This window comes from Prionailurus bengalensis, chromosome B3 (assembly GCF_016509475.1).
Source record: "Prionailurus bengalensis isolate Pbe53 chromosome B3, Fcat_Pben_1.1_paternal_pri, whole genome shotgun sequence".
Classification (NCBI taxonomy): Eukaryota; Metazoa; Chordata; class Mammalia; order Carnivora; family Felidae; genus Prionailurus; species Prionailurus bengalensis.
In genome coordinates this window covers 53,079,893-53,100,371 of record NC_057355.1, presented here as the reverse complement: position 1 = coordinate 53,100,371, position 20,479 = coordinate 53,079,893, and the positions used below count along the sequence as shown (strand labels likewise).

The 20,479-nt window shown below is 43.1% G+C and overlaps 1 protein-coding gene across 1 annotated transcript in view; it reads left to right on the top strand.

The window, feature by feature from the left end:
* GLDN (gliomedin) overlaps positions 1–20,479 on the top strand; it is a 61,465-nt gene that overhangs the window by 22,292 nt on the left and 18,694 nt on the right. The window contains exons 2-4 of the mRNA XM_043555429.1: positions 10,122–10,173; positions 18,400–18,417; positions 18,786–18,893. Coding sequence (XP_043411364.1) covers positions 10,122–10,173; positions 18,400–18,417; positions 18,786–18,893 — 178 coding nt within the window. The remainder of the gene's footprint in view (positions 1–10,121; positions 10,174–18,399; positions 18,418–18,785; positions 18,894–20,479) is intronic.

Here is a 20,479-nt window from a genome sequence, read left to right as displayed (position 1 = left end):
GCCTTTTTAAAATACAAATGGTTAAAATACAAATGGTTAAATGCACAAACTCTAGCACAGCCTATTTAATTCCAGGAACAAATATGAATCTTAAAAATCTTCTCCACAAATATTTATAACTATAAGGCCTTTACATCTGTCTGCATGTGCATCCATATATATGTTGTAAATGCGGGGTATTTTTCTATCTTTAGATGGAATTGCTAAAGTTAATTTGTAAAACAGCTCTACTTAGTTATCTATCTCAGAAAGATAGAAACTAACCAAAATATTTTTATTTATTTTTTAATGTTTATTTATTATGAGAGAGAGAGAGAGAGCATGACTGGTGGAAGGGCAAAGAGAGAGGGAGAGAGAGAGAATCCCAAGCAGGCTCTGCACTGAGAGCACAGAAATCAAGAGTCGGATGATTAACTGACTGAGCCACCCAGGCTCCCCCAAATGTTTTTTAAGTTCATATGATCTGGGAAAATATTCTCTATAAAAGTTAGCTTAAGGTTGATGATTTAATTAAAACAAACATGTCTATAGAGTTATCAACATTAAATATAAATTAAAACTTTTACTCTATCTGACTTCACTGGACAAGTTAAGTTCATATTATCTCTTGCAGGATCTGTCAACAAAAAAAACAATAGCTTAGTAGGAGAGTGGCTGACTTTGATGTCTCCTAAAGTTTTCATAGGTAATCTAAATGTAATTATTGGGAGCAAATAATTTAGATGTAAGTGAAATAAGAGTTTATAAATACATATTTTTTAATTTTTTAAATTAAAAAAATTTTAATGTTTATTTCTTTTTGAGAGAAAGAGAGACAGAGCATGAGTGGGGGAGGGTTACAGAGAGAAGGAGACAGAATCTGAAGCAGGCTCCAGGCTCTGAGCTGGAGAGCCTGACATGGGGCTCAAACCCATGAACCATGAGATCATGAACTGAGCTGAAGTTGGATACTTAACCGACTGAGCCACCCCGGTGCCCCATAGATACATATTTTTTTACAACAATTATATTTTATGGTATGTGTACTTAAAAATAGTTTCCCCAAATCTTTTAGGTAACCTGAAGGCTTTGGTAACCTGAAGCTAAGTGATGAGTTAAGTTAAATTCATTGAATATCTAGGTCATTTCCAAATAAGATAAAACAATGAAACATTAAATACTGAACATAGGTTTATCTACTTTTGTTTTATTACAGAGAAACTAAAGATAAGTTTGGGTCTGTTAGTAAACACGTTTGGTGCTTTATTGAAAAACTGCACCATAAAGGGGCACCTTTATGTAACAAAAAATACATTTTTTTGTTGAGGGAAAGGAAAGTAATTTCCTAAAGCAGGGCTGATTATTTATTTATTTTTTTTGTCAACGTTTATTTATTTTTGGGACAGAGAGAGACAGAGCATGAACGGGGGAGGGGCAGAGAGACAGGGAGACACAGAATCGGAAACAGGCTCCAGGCTCCGAGCCATCAGCCCAGAGCCTGACGCGGGGCTCGAACTCACGGACCGCGAGCGAGATCGTGACCTGGCTGAAGTCGGACGCTTAACCGACTGTGCCACCCAGGCGCCCCAGGGCTGATTATTTAAAGAGAAAAACTGTAAGACAAAATCTAAATGTAAAAAATAAACTTGTAGAGAGTTTGTGGGGAAGGAGATCTTTAGAAAGAAATGTTAATATATGATCAGGGTGGCTTTCATGCAAAGGCACTGGCAACAGGCTATAAAGATCATAGTATATGTGGATAAAGTCTCTTCTGCTTCAGCAAAAATGGCCCCTCATTGCCAGACTTTTGCCACCTTGATGTCCTAATAATATGGCAACAGTCTGCTCCTAAATCAGAGAAACTAGGATGGGTAAGCAATGGCTGTAAATGAAATGAACAGTTGGGGCTATGGGAAACCCCAGATGGCTTGGTTCCTCTCAGCAACTTAAAAAAATTAAAAATTTTTTTTTCATTCCTTCCCCCACCAAGTGCATTTAAGATGACTCAAATTATGAATAGACATTGATAGGGGGACTTATATCAAATTGCACAGTCTAGCCCTCTCTGACTTGTCAGGTCCATAATCCTGAAAAAAAAAAAGTTTTTATTCCCAGAGACCTCAGACCTCCCTCTGAACCCTTTTAATACCTGCAGCTGGACTTCATTCAACTACCACTTACTATGGGTTATAATATGTTCTTGTGACTATATGTGTGTTTTCCAGAGGAGCTAAAGCTTTCCCCTGTTGCAAGACTGATACCCTCACTATAGCGAAGAAACAGTTAAAAAGTACATTTCCCACTTGGGTTATACCTTCCGTGATCTCCAGTGATTGAGGCACCCACTTCACTGGAAAAATCATATGAGCCTTAGCAAAAACTTTACAGACTTCTTAAAATTTGACCAGTAACAAACCTTCTGCTTTCCCCTGTCATCCCATGCTAGTATGACCAGCTACTGTAAGTCTAATGTCTAAACTCAAGAAGCCTTCCCAGGGGTGCCTGGGTGGCTCAGTTGGTTAAATGTCTGACTCTTGGTTTTGGCTTAGGTCTTGATCTCACCGTCCAGTTCCTGGGATTGAGCCATGCTCTCCGTGTAGAGCCTGCTTGGGATTCTCTCTCTCCCTCTCTCTCTGCCCCCCCAACTTGTGCTCTTTTCCTCTCTCTCAAAATAAATAAATAAACTTAAAAAAGAAATTCTTCTGAGATCCAGTTCAGAGAATCTAAACTGGCCACAAGTTAGAGCCTGGTGATTGGGTGTTCTGGAAACATCATCAGAAAAAGACAGCCCTCAAGCCCCACTGGAAAGGGGGTCTCACCGAGTGCTCCTGACCACTGACACTGCTACAAAACTAGAAGCAATACACATCATGGGTGCACACCACACAGCTCACAAAGGCTTCACTTGTACAGAATCTTGAGACTTTTAAATCAAATTGACAAGGAAGAGAAGTATCTGAAATCCAGATAGACTGCTTCTGCCCAAGAGGACAGATCAAGACTTCTTACTTTAACTAAACATGAAACTCTTTCTCCTTATTTTCCCTTCCTTTATTCTGGTATTGGCCTAAAAGGTAATGGCCTCATCTTCATTTCCAAGGCTGTTGTTAAGGGGGGCAACCTCTGGAATTTAGAATAGGCTAGGAGATCTTCTGACTGCCCTACTCCCCTGGTTAGGGATAAATGTAAAGGCTAACTTCTGAATTCTAGAAATTATTGCAGAATCTGCTGCTAAAGCAATACTGCCCAGCAAAGATCCTTAGATTCTCTGGCCAAAGTTGTTTTTGATAATGGGATATCCCTTGGCTCTCTTTTAGCTGAGCAGGGAGGTGTCTGTGCTATGGCCAATACCATGTGCTGTACATTTGAGGCAAGAGGAAAGGGAGATACAGGCGACAAGTTGACTAAAGTAAAGCCATTTTGGTTTTAGGCTGAACATTAACTTAAAAGACAGGAAGTCTTAAAAAAAAAGTCACGAGATCTGATTCATGGAAGATCACAAGACCCTCCTCCCTCCAGCAGTAAAAGCCACAAAGTCTAGACATTCTCAAAATTGCTCCCTGTAGGTAATTTCACAACCCTAGGACAATGGAAAAACTAACTTCCCCATGTAAATGATAAGCCCAAAGTTAAAGAGTAAGCCCCTCCCTATATGGTTAGTTAATTTTAAAAACTTACAAAGTTCTTCATTACAGGAAAAGGAGGATCCTCTTCCCCCTCTGGGAGGAGAGACTGCTACTTTGTGACGTAGTTCCTTTCTTACTTCTCTACTTAACAAATCTTTGTCTCCTCTTCCAAATGGCTTGCTGTTGAATTCTTTCTTGAGCAAAACCAAGAAACCTCATGAAGAGGGACCCAAGGACTTGACCCAAGGTCCCTCTTGGGGCCTCAGCCCATTCTGAAACAACTTAGCTTACTAGGGTGCTCCTTCAGTGGGTTTTTTTTTTTATTTGATTCTGATTGGTTTGGGTATTGGGGACCATGGCTTCAAAATGCACTCCAAAAATTAGGAATTATCCTGCTTCTAGCAATCATAATAATCTCCCTGGTATTCTTTCAAAAACTCTAAATGTATGTTCACAGCCACTAGCCATCAAGTAAGTGATCTCCTTAAGACTGGATTGTCAAAAAAGGAGCCAAAAGTTTGACCAACTTAAAGAATGTAAGCCTTAAGCTATCACCTGTGAATGTGACAGAGATAAAGCCAAAACGTCATGACCTATGGGGACCATAGAAAGGAACAACAGAAACTGCAAGAATTTCAGAGCAGTAGCTAAGAGTGATGCTAATGCCTTAACTTTTGATCACATCTCTCAGTTGAGCTGAGAGTCCAAGCAAAGGGGGGGATTTGTTAAAAAGACAACTGCAGGCCCCAAAATAGCATCACTTAGGCCAAGTCAGCAAACCAAGGTTAATACCTAACCTAACAGCAGTCTCACCTCCCACCCCAGAACTCCACCCCCCCGACCCCAAAAATGTAACCTTTAGCCAGTCAACATGGAATTCCCTGATCAGTACTAGGACATTTACTGATAGACCCCTTCTGCTCCCCTTAGGAGGGCAACCTTGCCTACACAATGCATTATGTGCTAATAAATTCCTTTCTTCTTTTTTCTAATGCCCTTCCTCTGCCTTTAAAATCCTTTGTTTGTTTGTTTGTTTGTTTGTTTGTTTGTTTAGCAAAGCTTCCCTCTACTTGCTTCAAGAGATGCTGCCCAACTCATGAATTGTTTAATAAAGCCACTCAGATCTTCAAATTTACTTGGTAGAGTTTTGTTTTTTTAACACTTGTATACTCTTCCTACAAGTGAGATTCCCAATTCACAGCATTTTCTTTCTAATGGATACTGCCAAATTATGTCCCATCTCTTTTCAGTTGAATTTAAAGCCAGCATTTGCTGTCTGATGCCAAGTTAGCAGGAAATTCATTATTTTTCTCCTGGGGCCTCTTCTTTGCCTATAGATTGTTCAAGATCCCATGAGATCTTTTAATCCAGCAACACCAGTTCTGTGTCCAGAGAGAAAACTGGAAGGTCTAGTTAGGCCAGTAGTAGGATCCATTTTGACTGTCTTTTCTCTCATCAGTACCACATGTTGTCACCACTAAGAACAAGTCCCCATACAATGTGATATGTCCCTGTCCATTACTGTCTTGATCTTCTCACTGGGGAGATGACCTGACAAGCCATGGTGTTTCTTCTGGGGAGATGATTCCACCTCGGTGACCCATTGACCAAGGGTGCACTAAGCCTGAGCTCTCAGAGGTACCATTCTTTATGACTCAGGGTGACAGCCATTTTTTCCCATACAGTGTGTCCCCCAAATGGCATCTGTGGGTTGGGAGGAACTTCCCACCACTGCTGTGGAGCTGTTTCTGCACCTCACCCACCCTCTTCCTAACACCATCAGATTCTCACATCATAAACCCAGGTTAACAATTTATTGTCACCTTTCTGTCAAGGTAAGCTCTCCCTTGGAGACCACTGACATACTTTCCTCCTTGAACTCTATCACCCCAGAGAAGTTCTAGGTCTGGGAACAGACACTGTTTTATGCATAGGGGATAGAAACAAAACAGCAAATTCTCTCAAAATGCTTCCACTCAGGAGCAAGTAATAAATAAATGCAGACATAAGTAAGATAATATTAGATAACAATGAGCGTTACAGAGACAAAGAGCCAGGTGAGGTGATGGAGAGTGGCCACTGGGGCTATTTTCAGCTGGAGAGTCAGGGAAAGTGTTCCTAAAGGGGTGACATTTGAGCTGAGGTTTCAGTGAAGATGTGAGCACAGCCTAGAGGCACAGACAAGACGAGTGATGATGGCCAATGTGACTGGAGCAGAGTGACAGGGGGAAAGTGGTAGAAGATGGACTTGGGGAGGGAGCAGGGCCACCTCATAGATGGATGGATTGTGCCTGACACCCCTCAGGACAATGAGCTGTAAGGCCTCTTCCAGCTTTGCCATTCTCAAGTCCTAAATTAAGATTTAAAAAGCTCTCTATGCCAAATGTGATTCTTTAATTTGACAATCTAGATTATGTGACAACCAATTTTGAATTCTCTTATTTTGTTCCAAATTCTTAATCATTATCATCAGGAAAAAATGTTTTTGACTTTCTTGTGGCCATAACTTTTCATACCATATGTTTCACCGTGATACAATCTTAAATAGCCCAAGTCTGTTAAAAGAATATTCTTGTGTGAAGATTAACACAATTTACTGGTAAATATCTAAATTGACATTTAGCATATAAATGGAGCCAAAAGGTCAGGAAATGAAAACTCTTTCTTCACTGTCTTTGACAGTGAGTATATGAAAGATAAAGGCTAATTTTCCCTATTGATGCTTCTGTTGTTTCAAATGACTCCTTCAGCCGTGATCCCCCAGGCAACAAATGAAACATTTTGTTCTCTCAATGGGCAATTATACATTTTTAAAGATAATAAATTTTGTCCATAGTGCAGCTGATTACATTCATTTATGAAAATGACTAAAATGGTAAGTCAAAATTTCTTCTGTGTGGTTGGGTTGAGATAGTCATCAGAGCCATAATAGAAAGCACAGCAGACCTGGAAACAGGAAGGCTGGAGTTGAGTCCAGCTCTTCCACTACAAGTGATGGAACCTTGAGTAAATGATGTCACCTCTCTAAGCTTCTATGTTGTTACTTGTATAAGAGGGAGAGGCATATTGCACAATATACCTTGTGTCAGAGAGTTGGTGGGGCTGGAGCATTATGGGGAGAAGCACCTCCAGTTCTTTACCTGGGGGGTCGGATATATATGTTTGTTTTATTATTCATCTTGAAATTGTACACATCGGTGTATTTGTGATATGTACATTTCACAATAAATTTCTAAAGCTGTCAGTAGATACCTGTTGACATACTTGACAAGAAGTAAATACAGCATGAGTTTTAGTCTGGATCTCCTAGCAAATGGAATAAACCTAGGTAGAAGTCAAACAGTTTTTCCCCTCAAATCAAAACATGTTTTTCTAGACACATCTGGCTGGCTCAGTCAGTAGAGCATGCAACTCTTGATCTTGGGGTTGTAGGTTCAAGCCCCACATTGGGTGTAAAGATTACTTAAAAATAAAAATCTTTAAAAATAATTATTTTTAACAAGAGTTTAATTGAAAGCATAATCAGTGAAAATTTCCAATGAAGCAAAAGGGTGTATCATGCTTAGTACAGCTTCCTCCTGCCCTAGCCCTCCATTCATCCTCACTTGAGGCTTTTTAGGTTTCTTTCCATAAATATTCAAGAAAGCCAAAAACAGAGAGTCTTGAAAGCAGCAAGAGAGAAGCATATGGAAACATTTGCACGCACAACAATTTTTTACATAAATTAAAGTATGTTACACATGCTGCTCTATACTTTGCATTTTTCATTTATCTTGGAGATGTTTCAATATCATTCGTACAGATTTAAATTCATTCTTTTTCACAGTATTTCATTTTGTGGGTATGCTACACTTTATTTAACCAGACCCCTCTGATAAATATTTGGGTTGCTTTTGTTCTTGCTCACATTTCTGCAGCAACCACCTTTGTACTTCTATCTCCTTGTGTGTATATATCTGAAGAATAAATCCCAAAGTGCAGAAGGTAGACCCATTTAAATTTTAGTAGTTACTGTCAAAATGCCCTCCAAAGAGATAGCATGCCTTTACACTTGATCAACAGAGTAAGAGAGTGCTGCTTTCATGCATATCAACAATAGCCAAACTATAGAAAGAGCCCAAATGTCCATCGACCGATGAACGGGTAAAGAAGGTGTGGTGTATGTGTATATATACTCAGCCATCAAAAAAGAATGAAATCTTTCCACTTACAATGATGTGGACAGAACTAGAATGTATTATGCTAAGCAAAATAAGTCAGTCAGAGGAAGACAAATACCATATGATTTCACTCATATGTGGAATTTAAGAAAAAAAACAGATGAACATATGGGAAGGAGGGCAAAAAGAGAAGAGATGGAAACAAACCGAGACTCAGTGATAGAGAACAAACTGAGGGTTGATGGAGGGAGGTGGGTGAGTGATGGGCTAGATGGGTGATGTGTAGTAAGGAGGTCACTTGTTGTGATGAGCATTAGGTGTTGTATGTAAGTGATGAATCGCTGAATTCTATTCCTGAAGCCAATATTGCAATGTATGTTAACCAACTAGAATTTAAATAAAATTTGGGGGAAAAAAGAGAGTTCTGCTTTCCTGACACTCCCATGATAATGTGTTCTGCTAGTCTTTTTATTAACAAATTTAAGAGGTGGAAAATAGCATTTCATCGTTTGAATTTATTTCTTTAACTATAAATGAAAATGAGCACTCTTGGTTTTTTTCTCTGAACTTCCTGTGTGGGTCCATTGCCCATTTTCCTTTTGGTTTCTTGTTCTGTATTGCTTTGTAACAGCTCTTTATATACTAGCCCTTCGCAATTATTGTTCAAGGTCTATGTTTCTCATTTGTTATCCCTTGTAGTATTTTACCTCTTGCAGAAATTTTAAATTACTAGACAGTCAAATTTATACATCCTTCCTATATATATAGTATGGGGGTCATTTCTTTCTTGGAAAAATCTTTCCTACTCCAATGCCATTATAATTTTTTTCCCCAAGTTTTCTTCCAGTACTTTTATGAATTTGTTTTTCACTTCTAAATGTTTTATCAATATCATTTAAAGAACTTATTTAGTGTAATGAGTGAAGTAAGGATTAAACTTTTTGTTTATCCCCCATATATCTATCCCAGATGTCTATCCAGCTGTCTCAAATTCACTTCTTAAGTAATAAGTTTTCTCACCACAGTTTTGAAATGTCACATTAATTTGGGTCTAAAAATTACTGAGTCTGTAAATTGAAAACAATTGGATGATAAATTAATAAACTATGTCATTCTTGGCATATTTAAGGAACTATTAAAACAGTAGCATAAATAGAGTGTGATTACCATGTGTCAGGCCCTGTTTTAAATGTGTTGCATGTATTTGCTCATTTAATCCATATAACCATGCTATAAGGTAGGTGCTATTAGCTCCATTTACAGATAAGAACACTGAAGCACGGAGAGGTTAAATAACTTCCTCAAGATCACAATGCTTGTGAATGGCAAAGCCATGATTCAAATATAGGCAGGTTGACTTCAGAATCCTTGCTCCTATCTATAGTCTCTGCTGCCTCCACCAAATGGAAAACATGTTTGTGTGTGCTTCCTACATGCTAGGCATTGCTCCAAGAACTTCACATATAATGATTTCACTTATTCTTCACAACAGTCCTAAGAAATAATCACTATTTCTATCTCCATGTTATAGATGAGCAAACTGAGGCAAAGTATAGCTGGGAGACAGACAGGGAAAGGGGAGTGGTATGAGATGAATTCAGAGAAGGGGGAGCTTTGTTCTATCTTTAGAGCAGCAAAGAATCACAACAGTATGTAAATCAGGGCTGACCCAGTCAGATTTGTTTTTTTGTGACACTCACTGGGCACAGCATGGAGAGTGGATTGGGGAAGGGACCGCAAAGCTGGTGTGGGGAAATCAGATACCAGGCTAATACCACGCTGCAGTGACCACCTATCACAGATGGGCCATCCAGTGACTAGTGGACAGCATCCATGTGACATGAAAATTACTATCATCTGGGCAGCATCCATGTGCCAGGGGCAGAACTCAAGACAAGTGCTCAGAGTAGTTACATTTCCAGAGAAAACCCAAGTGTCCAGAGGCTAAGTACCATGTCTGTGCTCACCCAGCTAGGAAGTGCACACTCCCAACCACAAAGCCTGCCCTCTTTACTCAACCCACACACAGATTGGGCCCTTCAAATGCTGGAGGGCTGGCTCAATACAACCTTGAAAATTGGATTGAGCAATTCCTTCGCCATCCTTTGTCTTCTCAGAGGATAGAAGTCAAGGAGATCAGTTGACAATATTGACAGATGAGCTTCTGTCATCACATATCTTGAGATCATTTAAGAGTTTCCTTTTCAGTTCTACGTTAACTTTTCCTCAGACTTTTGAATATCCTCCTGAGGTTACTTTGTGAATCTTTCTCATTGCTTGCTTCTTGCCTGGATAAAGGGCAAGTTCGGGGTCCACTGTCTTCTGTGCTGCTATTAATCATCCTCTCTCTTTGCAGATCCGAGTGATGGTGGATCTATGTAACAGCACCAAGGGCATCTGCCTGACAGGTAGGCCAGCCTGGAACTGAGCAGGAGTGGCTCACACCACAAACACGTGTGGTAGCCAAAGGGCCAGAGCAGAATGAACACCTGGGAACGCTGTGGGTGATAAAAACACATGTTGGTTTACTTTTACCAGATGTTTTTAATGAACTGAAAATCAATTGTAATATAATTATGAAAAAGAACATTTTTTGGTACTGCCATAGAAATATAGCCATGGAAAATAACTGGGTCTTGGGTAATTAGAAACGTGTGGTACCTTGAACTGGGGCCATAGATTTTTCCTTATTCACATTAATTTTTAAAAGAGAAAAGAAAGGAAGGAAAGAGACCTTAGCAGAAGTAATTCTTTCCTTACATCATCTGTATGGCATAAATGGAAAGTTCTAGAAGCAAACTACTGATAAATCAGAACACTTTTGATGAAGAGTGCTCTGTGTGTGGGGCCTACTGTGTGCTAGGTGAGACGGGAAGTTATGTCATACACATGTCCCCTCCACTTGATGAATCAAGGACAAAGACACAGGAGGGAGGGAAATCAACCCTGAGGCACATCAAGCCAAGGGACACAGAGTGGCTGATGGGTTGGGCAGGGGAGGAGGAGAGTGCTATGGATATGTTCGTGTACACCTGAGTCTAACAGAGTCCTGCCTCTTGCCTGAGGGGAGGGGTGCCTGCCTTCTGTGTTTAGAAGCTTGGGAAAAGGAAGAACACAGACCCCAGAACATTCACCCAATGTGTTGCACCCCAGGCAGAGGGAGGCTCTGTCCAGGCCCAAGAATGGGCCTACAGAGCCTGATTTCAGACACAGCATTGACTACCTCTCTCCTCCATTCTGAGGAAATGGGGAAATTATTTTTGCATTAAAAATATAATATGAAGTAAATGCAGAGCTCTCGTGAGCCATATACATTTTTTCTTTTTTCTTTTTTTTTTTTAATTCAAGTTAGTTGACATACCGTGTAGTCTTGGCTTCAGGAGTAGAACCCAGTGATTTATCTCTTACATATGACACCCATGTCATATCTCTTACATATGACGTCCTCTTTAATGCCCTTCACCCCTTTAATGCCCGTCACCCCCCTCGAGCAACCCTCAGTATGTTCTCTGTATTTAAGAGTATTTTATGGTTGTGAAGTTTGAAACATAACCATAAGACTTTGAAGCCAGGTGAAGCTTTTGTTGAGCCTTTGCCTATGGCCTCAGGCTCTAGGGAGGCCCCTGTTGACCAGGCAGCACTGCTGGAGGTTAAGAAACCCTGCAGTTTCCTTGTGCCTGGGTGGCTCATTGGGTTAAGCATCTGACTCTTGATTTCAGCTCAGGTCATGATCCCACAGTTTGTGAGATTGAGCCCACCTACCCCTACCCCCACCCCTGCTGCTATCCTGTGCACTCTCTCTCTTTCGAAATAAATAAATAAACTTAAAAAAAAAAAGAAACCCTGCAGTGTGCATCCAGTTCTAAGAAACCTCGTCCAGTACTGCAGTATTCTCCCCAGAACTGCTTGGTACATACCATGCATTAGGAGCGCAATGGGAGTTTGTTGAATGACTAAACCTATCATTTCTGTAAATGCTTAAATCAGGGTTGGTGGGCTGGTAAGAAAGACACTTACCCTGCATCCAAATCTGACTCTTGTTTGCTTAGTTTGATGTTAGAGAGAAAAGCTGTAATCCTGTGGCTTCTTGGGAAATGCTAATTGAATTACTCAAGTCACATTTCAGCCCTCACAGAAAATTAAATATCTTCAGAACAGCGTGGTCCTTCATTCTGAAACTCTTGTGTCTTAAGCACCTTTCTCCCATCTTTGGAAGTCCTTTTCAGAGTTCCCCCATGTGACAGTAATGAGCGCTAGAAAAATGCTCAGATGGATGGAATTACAGGCACAAAAGCCCTGTTGAGAGGCACAGGAAAAGCCTCTTCCTTTTTGATATTTATTATAGACGTGATAGAAGGAGAGCCAGGCTGTTCAGTGAATGCAGGTGGAGCTGTTGAGACCACTTAGAGAAGACTGGGGGAGGGGATCAAATATGTGCTGGAAATGGGTGGAGGAGGTTATTCTTCCGTACCTCAAAATCTTTTCAGAAGCCAGCACCTTCTCCTTTCATGCCAGCTGGAAATTGGGTCCCCCTTTACATAGAAAGCTCTTCAATTAAAACTTAGGTGTGAAAAGTACAAGTTGCGGAGTGAGGTGGTACCTTGGGAGAGACCAAGCTGTCTGGACCCGAGGCAGGAAGGTGACAGGACCCAGAACCGAATTGGCAACTACAGGGGGAAGGGCAGAAAGCCTTGGTCCAGAGCCCCAAGAAGATGCTGGCAGGAGGGGCTCCCAGAGCAGACTCCAGGCTTGGGGCCTGAGGCCTGAGAACAAGGTCTAGCTTTACACTGGACTCATCTTTGAAAAAGCAGGAGCTATGACTTGAGGCTATTCCAGTTGTGACTGTGAAACCCCATCCCTGCTCCTTTTTCTGGATGCAGCTGCCATTGCTATGGGGACAAGGACAGATGTGTACCATCTGTAACCTCTCAGGCAAAGTGAGGGCAATTCACCAGGTAAAGTACCTAGGCGTTTTTACTAGTGCCAAGTTTGTGCTTTTTGAGTAAACAGCATGCTTTTCTTGATGCATCCTGACCATAAGCCCAGAGTTCCTTAGGATCTCAGAAGCATATCTGCTGGAATAGCAGGTGTCCTGAAGAAGGCAGATTCTTGGGTTATTCTTCACTTCCAGTGGACTCTGCATATGGGCTTGCTGGAAAATCTCTGAACTATCACATTACTGAACTGCTTATTAGGGCTGAGGTGCTTTACATCCACAGTGCCTGTTCTCCTTATAGCCAAGTGACTCCAAACCCAGTGATGGCACTAGTCACTACTCATCCTGTACCCAGGCAGACATTAATAATGGATCACAGTCGCCACTGAGCATGGCCTCATGTAATTCTTTCCTGGTGTTCCAGAGAGCTGTACTAATTGATTAGAATTAGCACTTGAAATCAAACCCATTTTCCATCCCTACTCTAATTTTTTTAATGTTGCCATGCCACAGTTCAAAGTTGAAATGCACCAAATAAATGGGACGAGACCAAAGCTGCTGTTTAGTGGGAACACGTGAAGAAAGATGCCTTTCCAAGTTAAGCATCCTGGGACTGGCCCAATAATCGGTGGCAGGGGCAGCTGCAGAGGCTGTACACATAGGGAGGGTACTGAGGCCTCAAAGCTGTGGCCACTGCAACATTTGGTAAACTGATCAACAGGCTGTTCTCAGAAACAGCTAGTGTAGCTGGTCAGGTTCTCACTCAGCTGGCCTCACTGAGCAACTAGCCTATTGTCTATTATAGTTGGTAGATCCCAGCTCCACATGTGAGAGCTTAGGCCCTCTCAGGCCATCGCTAAAGGATAGCCAAGTATTCCTAGCTCCCAAGGAAAAGGGGAGTCACACTCCCTCTGGCCAGAGCTCCTGTCTGGCCCTGAAGCTGTGGCTGGCATGAATCCCAAGCCCTGGGAAGTCCCTGATGGGAGCAAGAGAGGGAAAGAATCAGGACCACAGACCTCACAGGCACCAGGCCTGACTATATCAGGCTTATGAAGCTGTTTCTTTTACTAGCTCTTTCTAAAGCAGCAGAACCAGACCTCATTTTCTGAAATATTCCTATCTGGATTTTTTATTTGAGGGCTTCTTTGTTTTCCTCAATTGGCAAGACTTTGGGAAATGTGTAGCTACGTCCCCTGTGGTCATTGCTGTGCTAAGCAGGTGCCTTGAAACTGGCAACCATCTCAGTGTGAAGGGGGAAGCTAGTAAAACCTTTCCCTGTGATTTGGAATGGCCATGGTGAGAGGAGCCCCATGGGCAGGCCTTCCAGAGGCCTGTAGTGTGAGCCACAGCAGGCCAGTGCCCACCCTTAAAGACAGGAAGTGCTTCTTTATTCCTCATTCCTCATAACTGTTGTATCTGTATTTCCTGTCTGAGATTCTTCTGTTCGCTAGTACCAGAAACCCGCCAGAGCTTATTTGAGAAAAGAAAAAAGGCAAGGGGTTGCCAGTTATTGTAAAGATAGAGAGATGTATTTATCAAGATAGGCTAAGCCACGCTCTGGTAACAATTAAATCATAAAATCTCAGTGGCATAACACAGCTAAAGAGGCTTTTTTCTGCCGCAAAGTCCAGGGTGCTCCAGTTGGTTCTGGTGACTCCAGAATCCCAGTGCTGCCATCTTGTGGTTCTGTCATGTCAACATCAGTCACCACCTCATTTCTCAGATTATCTCTCTGCAGACAGGCATTGTTTTACCTTGCTTGGCTATCCACAGACCTCTCATTTACATAACTAGGGGCATCATGGGTCAATCTCAGATGTCAAGGAGGCAAAAACTCTAAGTGGCTCAGCTATAGCATCCACCCACTTCTAATCGATTCTGGCTAGGAATGTCGGTTGGGGCAGTCAGAGCCAGCTGTAGCATTGGCAGGGCCCAGTGCAAAGTGAAAATGCAGGCCCCCTTGTTCAAAAAAGCAGGAAAAGGGCTTCCTTCTTTTTTCTATGGTTTCCCTCTCCACCTGCTATGGGGGCTTTTTATTTGCTATTTAGTGTTATACTCTTCAGGGTGGGATGCTCACAGCACAACAACAGGCCCTCAGAAGCACAGGAGACCCCACTCTGTGACTAAGGTATGCAGGGCACATGTCCAATCCTAGCCTTCACACTCACCCTTGGGCCCCCACCAGTGTGGAAGGTGGCAGCCATCACTGACTGGGCGGGGAGCGGGGCAGACACATCAGAAGCAAGAATAGAAACAGAAAAACAGGAGAGGCAACAGAGAAAAATTGTCCTAGGGAGGCCAGAGGCAGTGGGCAGCAGGAAGGTGGTGGGAGACAGGACCACATATGAACTAAGGCTCCAAGTCCCCAGACATGCTCCATTATCCCATGGGACCAGCCCTGCATACCGTGCTAACATGAACTTGGCTGTCTACGTGTATTTCCAGGGGTTCTGTTATTCAAGAAGAGAAGAGTCAAGAGGTGAGAAAACGTCCTGCAAAATAGTTTTCTAAAGGCCCAGTTGGCACATATTTGATGTTTGACATCATTATAATAACACATATTTAGAGCTTCCTCCAGGTACAAGGGGCCCTTGGGCAGCTCTGTTGACATCCTGAGAGGGGACTGAGATAGAGGCTTACCATCGCTATAGCTATGCTTCTGAGCTCTTTGGAAGTATTTGTCATCCTCTCTCTTCTGAAATTCTCTTCTCCATTAATTTCAGGGCTCAGGACTTCCTGGATTCCCTCCACATCTTCAGTTTCACTCTCTTTCCTGATACCTTGTCTCTCACCTGCCTTCCTCCAGATGTGGTGTGCTTTCACCTCTCTTTCCATCCCCAAATGTGACTTGGACATTTTAATCTTGCCTCCATACTAATAACTCTCAACCTTTCTGAGGTCAGGGACCCCTTTAAGGGTTCATTGATAGTGACTGATTGTTTTCCCAGAAAAGTTTCCCCTCAGGTCTGGAGTACCCTGGACCATCTGCTTCCCAATCACCTGCATGTAGTGCTTGGTAAAACTGTGTGCTCCTGGGCCTCACTCTAAATCCAAACTGAAATAGAATCTCCAGCTAGGGTCTGGGTATCTGCATTGTAACAGGCATTTTAGGTGATTCTATGGACTCAAATGACTAAGAACTGTAGCCATAGGTGTCAAGGAACTTCAGGTCAATATCAGGAAACCCTAATCTAAACATTTCACCACACTGACACTCTTAGTCATGACAGAAGTGTCCTAAACATACAGCTCTAGGCAGGACCTCTTTCCACTACTACTGCTACATAGAAATGGTTATTGGACTGTCCTGAGAACTCTTGAAACCTACAATATACAGTCAATTATTGATTGTTTACCTTTTTTCTACCAATCTGCACCTCTGAATTTGGCTCCATCTATAGTCAGGAGTGATGATTGGTTTCTTCTGACATCTGTCAACTGTTCACATCACCCCCCCTTATGTGTGTATACATGATGTGCCAGCTGGTGGTAAAGTCATGTAGCCACAGGCTACACTGACCCTAGAAAATATGGTGCCATTTTCAGCAAATCATTTTTGCCCCAGGTAGGACAGTGTGTATTGAAAGCATGCATTCAACACTTACCCTTCCAAGAGCCCTCGTGTCTATCAAATAACCTCTTTCCATCAATATCCTAGGCTTCCAGTCATCTGAGAGTCCTTCTCATTTGCTTCCTACCCAATCAGACATGGAGCCCTGCTCATTATTCTGAAAAACCTCTTGAATTTTTAGTTTTCTATACAGCTCTATAGTTACCAACTGCGTTTGTCCACAACCTTGCCCCTAATTTTAACTAAAAAGATCCTCTGGGTATTTTCTCCCCACCCCACCTCTCTTTCTCTCTCATCTTGTTCCCTAGTTATACTCAACTTCCATCTACAGAGAGGAGCTCAAAAACACACTGATTTCACGGCATCATTCACCACTTAAGATCTACCATAGCTCCCCATTGCCTTGCAGATAGCACCTATACCTTTCTGCTTGGCATTCAAACGCTGCTGCCCTACATCCACCCCACCAAGTACTTACTCAGCCTCATCTCTACACATGGCGGGTTGGCCTATCTTCCTCCTTTCTCTCACTCTGCATCATTCAAGTTCCCACCCCTGTGCCTTTGCTCTTGCTGGCCCCCTACATGGGATGCCCAGCCCTCACCCCCACGGCCATGTCATGCCCATTGTTTCTTCAGTGTCACAGCTCAAGGCTCACTGTCTCTGGAGGCCTCAGATCACCACGTGTCCAGGCTGCTCAGTACTCCTTTGAGGGGTTCCTTCTCTGAAACTCCCTCACTCATATTTCATTGTGATTTCAAAGTGTCTGCCTTTCCCAGCTGGATTGTAAACACAGCAGACATAGGGACCAAGATTTCTGCTTCTTGGTTGATTTTAGCACACACAGTAAGTGCTTAGTAAATGGTGGTCTTCTGCAAAGTCACGGACTTTGATTTATAGAAAGACCTTTCCACTTCAATAGGGGTATTCACTGTATGTGTTCTGGAGAAAAAAAAAAGACCTCAACTGCTCATGGCATAAGCTCACCAGCTTGTCTGAGTGCTTAAATAAAATAATTGACAATAAGACTCTCCTATTTGTTTGGTTAGATTATGTGTAAATGGTTCATCTGAGCCCCTTAGGTCCTAGGGTAATTACACGTTAAGCAAGGTGTTTGTTACCTGATCTGGGCACTCAGTTGTTCTCAGGCTATTTCATGTAACAGAAAGAGACCTGAGAACCAGCTTCTGCTCTCAATCACCCTTGGGGGGCCTGGAGGAGACAAGCTGGCTGGGTGAAAGCTCTTGGAACTGCTTTCTTGTAACAGCCAGATTTCAGCCCTGCAATGACAGCATGACCATTTGCTGACACTTACCTGTGCCAGGCTGCACTAGTGCCCTTCTGTGTTGCTACCAAACCTCATTTAATTAAGTTGGTTGCTTGAGAGATGACTGATTTATGAATCTGTGGTGAGGCCCACTCAGAAATTATTCTTGGTCCATTGAAACTTAAGCAGAAGTGGTTTTTATCAGCAAATGCTGAATTGCTTTTAAGGATCTTTTGGGCAAATATGCTGGGTTCAAAGTTTATTTGTTTTGAGAGAAACAGAGACAGGGTGAGTTGGGGAGGGGCAGAGAGAGGGAGAGAGAGAAATCCCAAGCAGGTTCCGTACCATCAGTACAGAGCCCAGTGCAGGGCTCGAACTCATGAAACCATGAGATCATGACCAGAGCCAAAACCAAGCTGGATGCTTAACCGATGGAGCCACCTAGGCACCCCTATACCAAGTTCTAAATAAAAGGCTTGGAGTGGTTGCTTAGGGCCAGTAGATGATTAGTACTTGTTTTTTTGTTTGTTTTGTTTTAAATTTTTTTTAACGTTTATTTATTTTTGAGACAGAGAGAGACACAGCATGAATGGGGGAGGGTCAGAGAGAGGGAGACACAGAATCTGAAACAGGCTCCAGACTCTGAGCAGTCAGCACAGAGCCCGACGCGGGGCTCGAACTCACGGACCGCGAGATCATGACCTGAGCTGAAGTCAGACGCTTAACCGACTGAGCCACCCAGGCGCCCCTGATTAGTACTTGTTAAGAGAGGGAAGGTGCTCTTTGATTTTGGGGTTGTGGTGCTGACTGCACTTTCTTCCACCCATGCTTTATCATCTAAATTTCTTTTTCTGTTGTAGGACCACCTGGCCCACCAGGTAAGAACCCATGGATTTTCCTACGTCATGGGGAGGATGTGGGGGGACTAGTTCCCCAGGATCCCTCAGAAGGGACGGAGGTGGGAAGGGAGGTAGAATCTGGAGTTGGCCTTGACTATGAATGTGTCCCCCTCCTTCTTTCTACCCAAATTACCAGCTCTCCTGTCTGCTCCCACTTGAGAACCTGCCATTACCATTCCCCATCTGTCACTGCATCAGGTGGCGGCAGCACAAGTGGAAAATGAAGGGAAGAGGCAGGAGAAGATCTGGAAGAGGCATCACCTGTCCAGTTTCACTGACTCAAGGAAACCATGTTAACCCCAGTGAAGACTTTTTTAAATGTTCTTGTTTCCCATGTTTTGACGCAGGACCTCCGGGAGTTGGTGGGTTACCAGGACACAATGGATCAGATGGACAGCCTGGTCCCCAGGGCCCAAAAGGAGAAAAAGGAGCAACTGGAAAAAGAGGAAAAATGGGTATTTTGGCAACTTTCCTAGTTAATTTTTCCTTGTTACTTGTCTCAATTATTGCTTTTTGGATGGGCCAAAGCTGGATGTAGTGGGAGGAAACTGTTACATCTTTGCATGCAGAACTGGTTTAATTCTTGCCTGGACACTATGAGCTGAGGTGCCAAGAGCATTCTTTTTAGTGCATCCCTAACAAAGGTTTATATCCAACTGGAAAGCAGCCTCCCTGGGAACTGACTCCCGCTCTTCTGCCTGCTCTGATGCAGACTGACAGATGCCAGGGGCAGGGGCAGCCCAGGGGCACTCCCTGGGCTGTGTGATGGCTGATGGCCCACAGGGTCCAAGGCAGCTCAGTCCGCAGAAGGCCAGCCATTACAGCTTTAATTGCGGAACAGAATTGATCCTTACGTGTTGATAATAATCATAATTATAAATGAGAATCAGTGTTGAATAACGATGGCTATCAGTGTGCAGACATTTTGTTTATCCCAGAAAGGCCCCAGAAATGTAATCCAATCCTGAGGATTCAGCCCTGAGCATTCTGAGGGCCAACTATGAGGGGGAGGAGACCACCATGCTAGCATTGGGTACAGAGCAGGTGGCAAAAGAGTGATGTTCAAAAAGGTTTACAGATCCCTGGCTTTGAAGAGGCATGCTTGATATGCAGCCCACAACCCAGTGAAACCATGAAAAAAAAACAAGTTCATTCATTTACATAACACCTATTTATATGGCAGGTACTATTCTAGGTGCTGGAGATCCAGAAATGAAAAAGCTGACAAGATCCTTACCTTCATGAAACTTACATTCTAGTCTGGGAAGATTGATAACAAACAAGATAAATAAGTAGACAGTATCATCTTACATGGTGCTAAGTGGTACAGAGAAAACACAGTGGCAAGGAAATTGACCGACAAGTGTGTGTATGTGGTGGGGAGGGAGGGGGGTACTGTAGATGGAGAGGCCAGGTAAGGCCTCCTTAGATGGGACCTTTAAGCAAACACCTGGAGGAAGGGAGAGAGGGAGCCATGGGGTGTCTGCGGGGGAGAGGATTCCAGCAGAGTGTGTGAGTCCGGTGTGCCCACAGGGTCTGAGGATCAGCAAGATGACCAGGGTGGCCGGACAGAGGGATACAAAGCAAATGCGGTGGAGTTGATGCCAGAGAGGTAGCGGCCAAATCAGGTTGACCCTGGGCATCTCAAGGACTGTGGTTCGTACTCAGACTGAGCTGGGAGGATTTGCAGCAGTGCAGAGACCTTCCCCGATTCACTGGGAGAGGATCGCCCTGGCAGCTATGCTGATGGAGGCTACGGGAGAAGAGGGAGGAGGCACCAGTGGAGCACTGAGAGGTGCCAGAGTCTGTGTATCAGTGGACATTGGGCAAATCCTTGGTCTCCCAGAGATCCCATGGACTCTAAACAAAGACGCAGATCCTCTCTGCAGCTGTCTCGCAGCAAGAGAGGCCTCTGGGGGTCAGCAGTGTTAGAATGAGAACACTAAGGTTGAGCAGAGAACTTGAGTCATTAAGGGCCCAGGCAGTTGTTCTCGCCCAGGGCCAGGGGAAGGGGAGACTAGCACGAGCCTAGATGTACAAA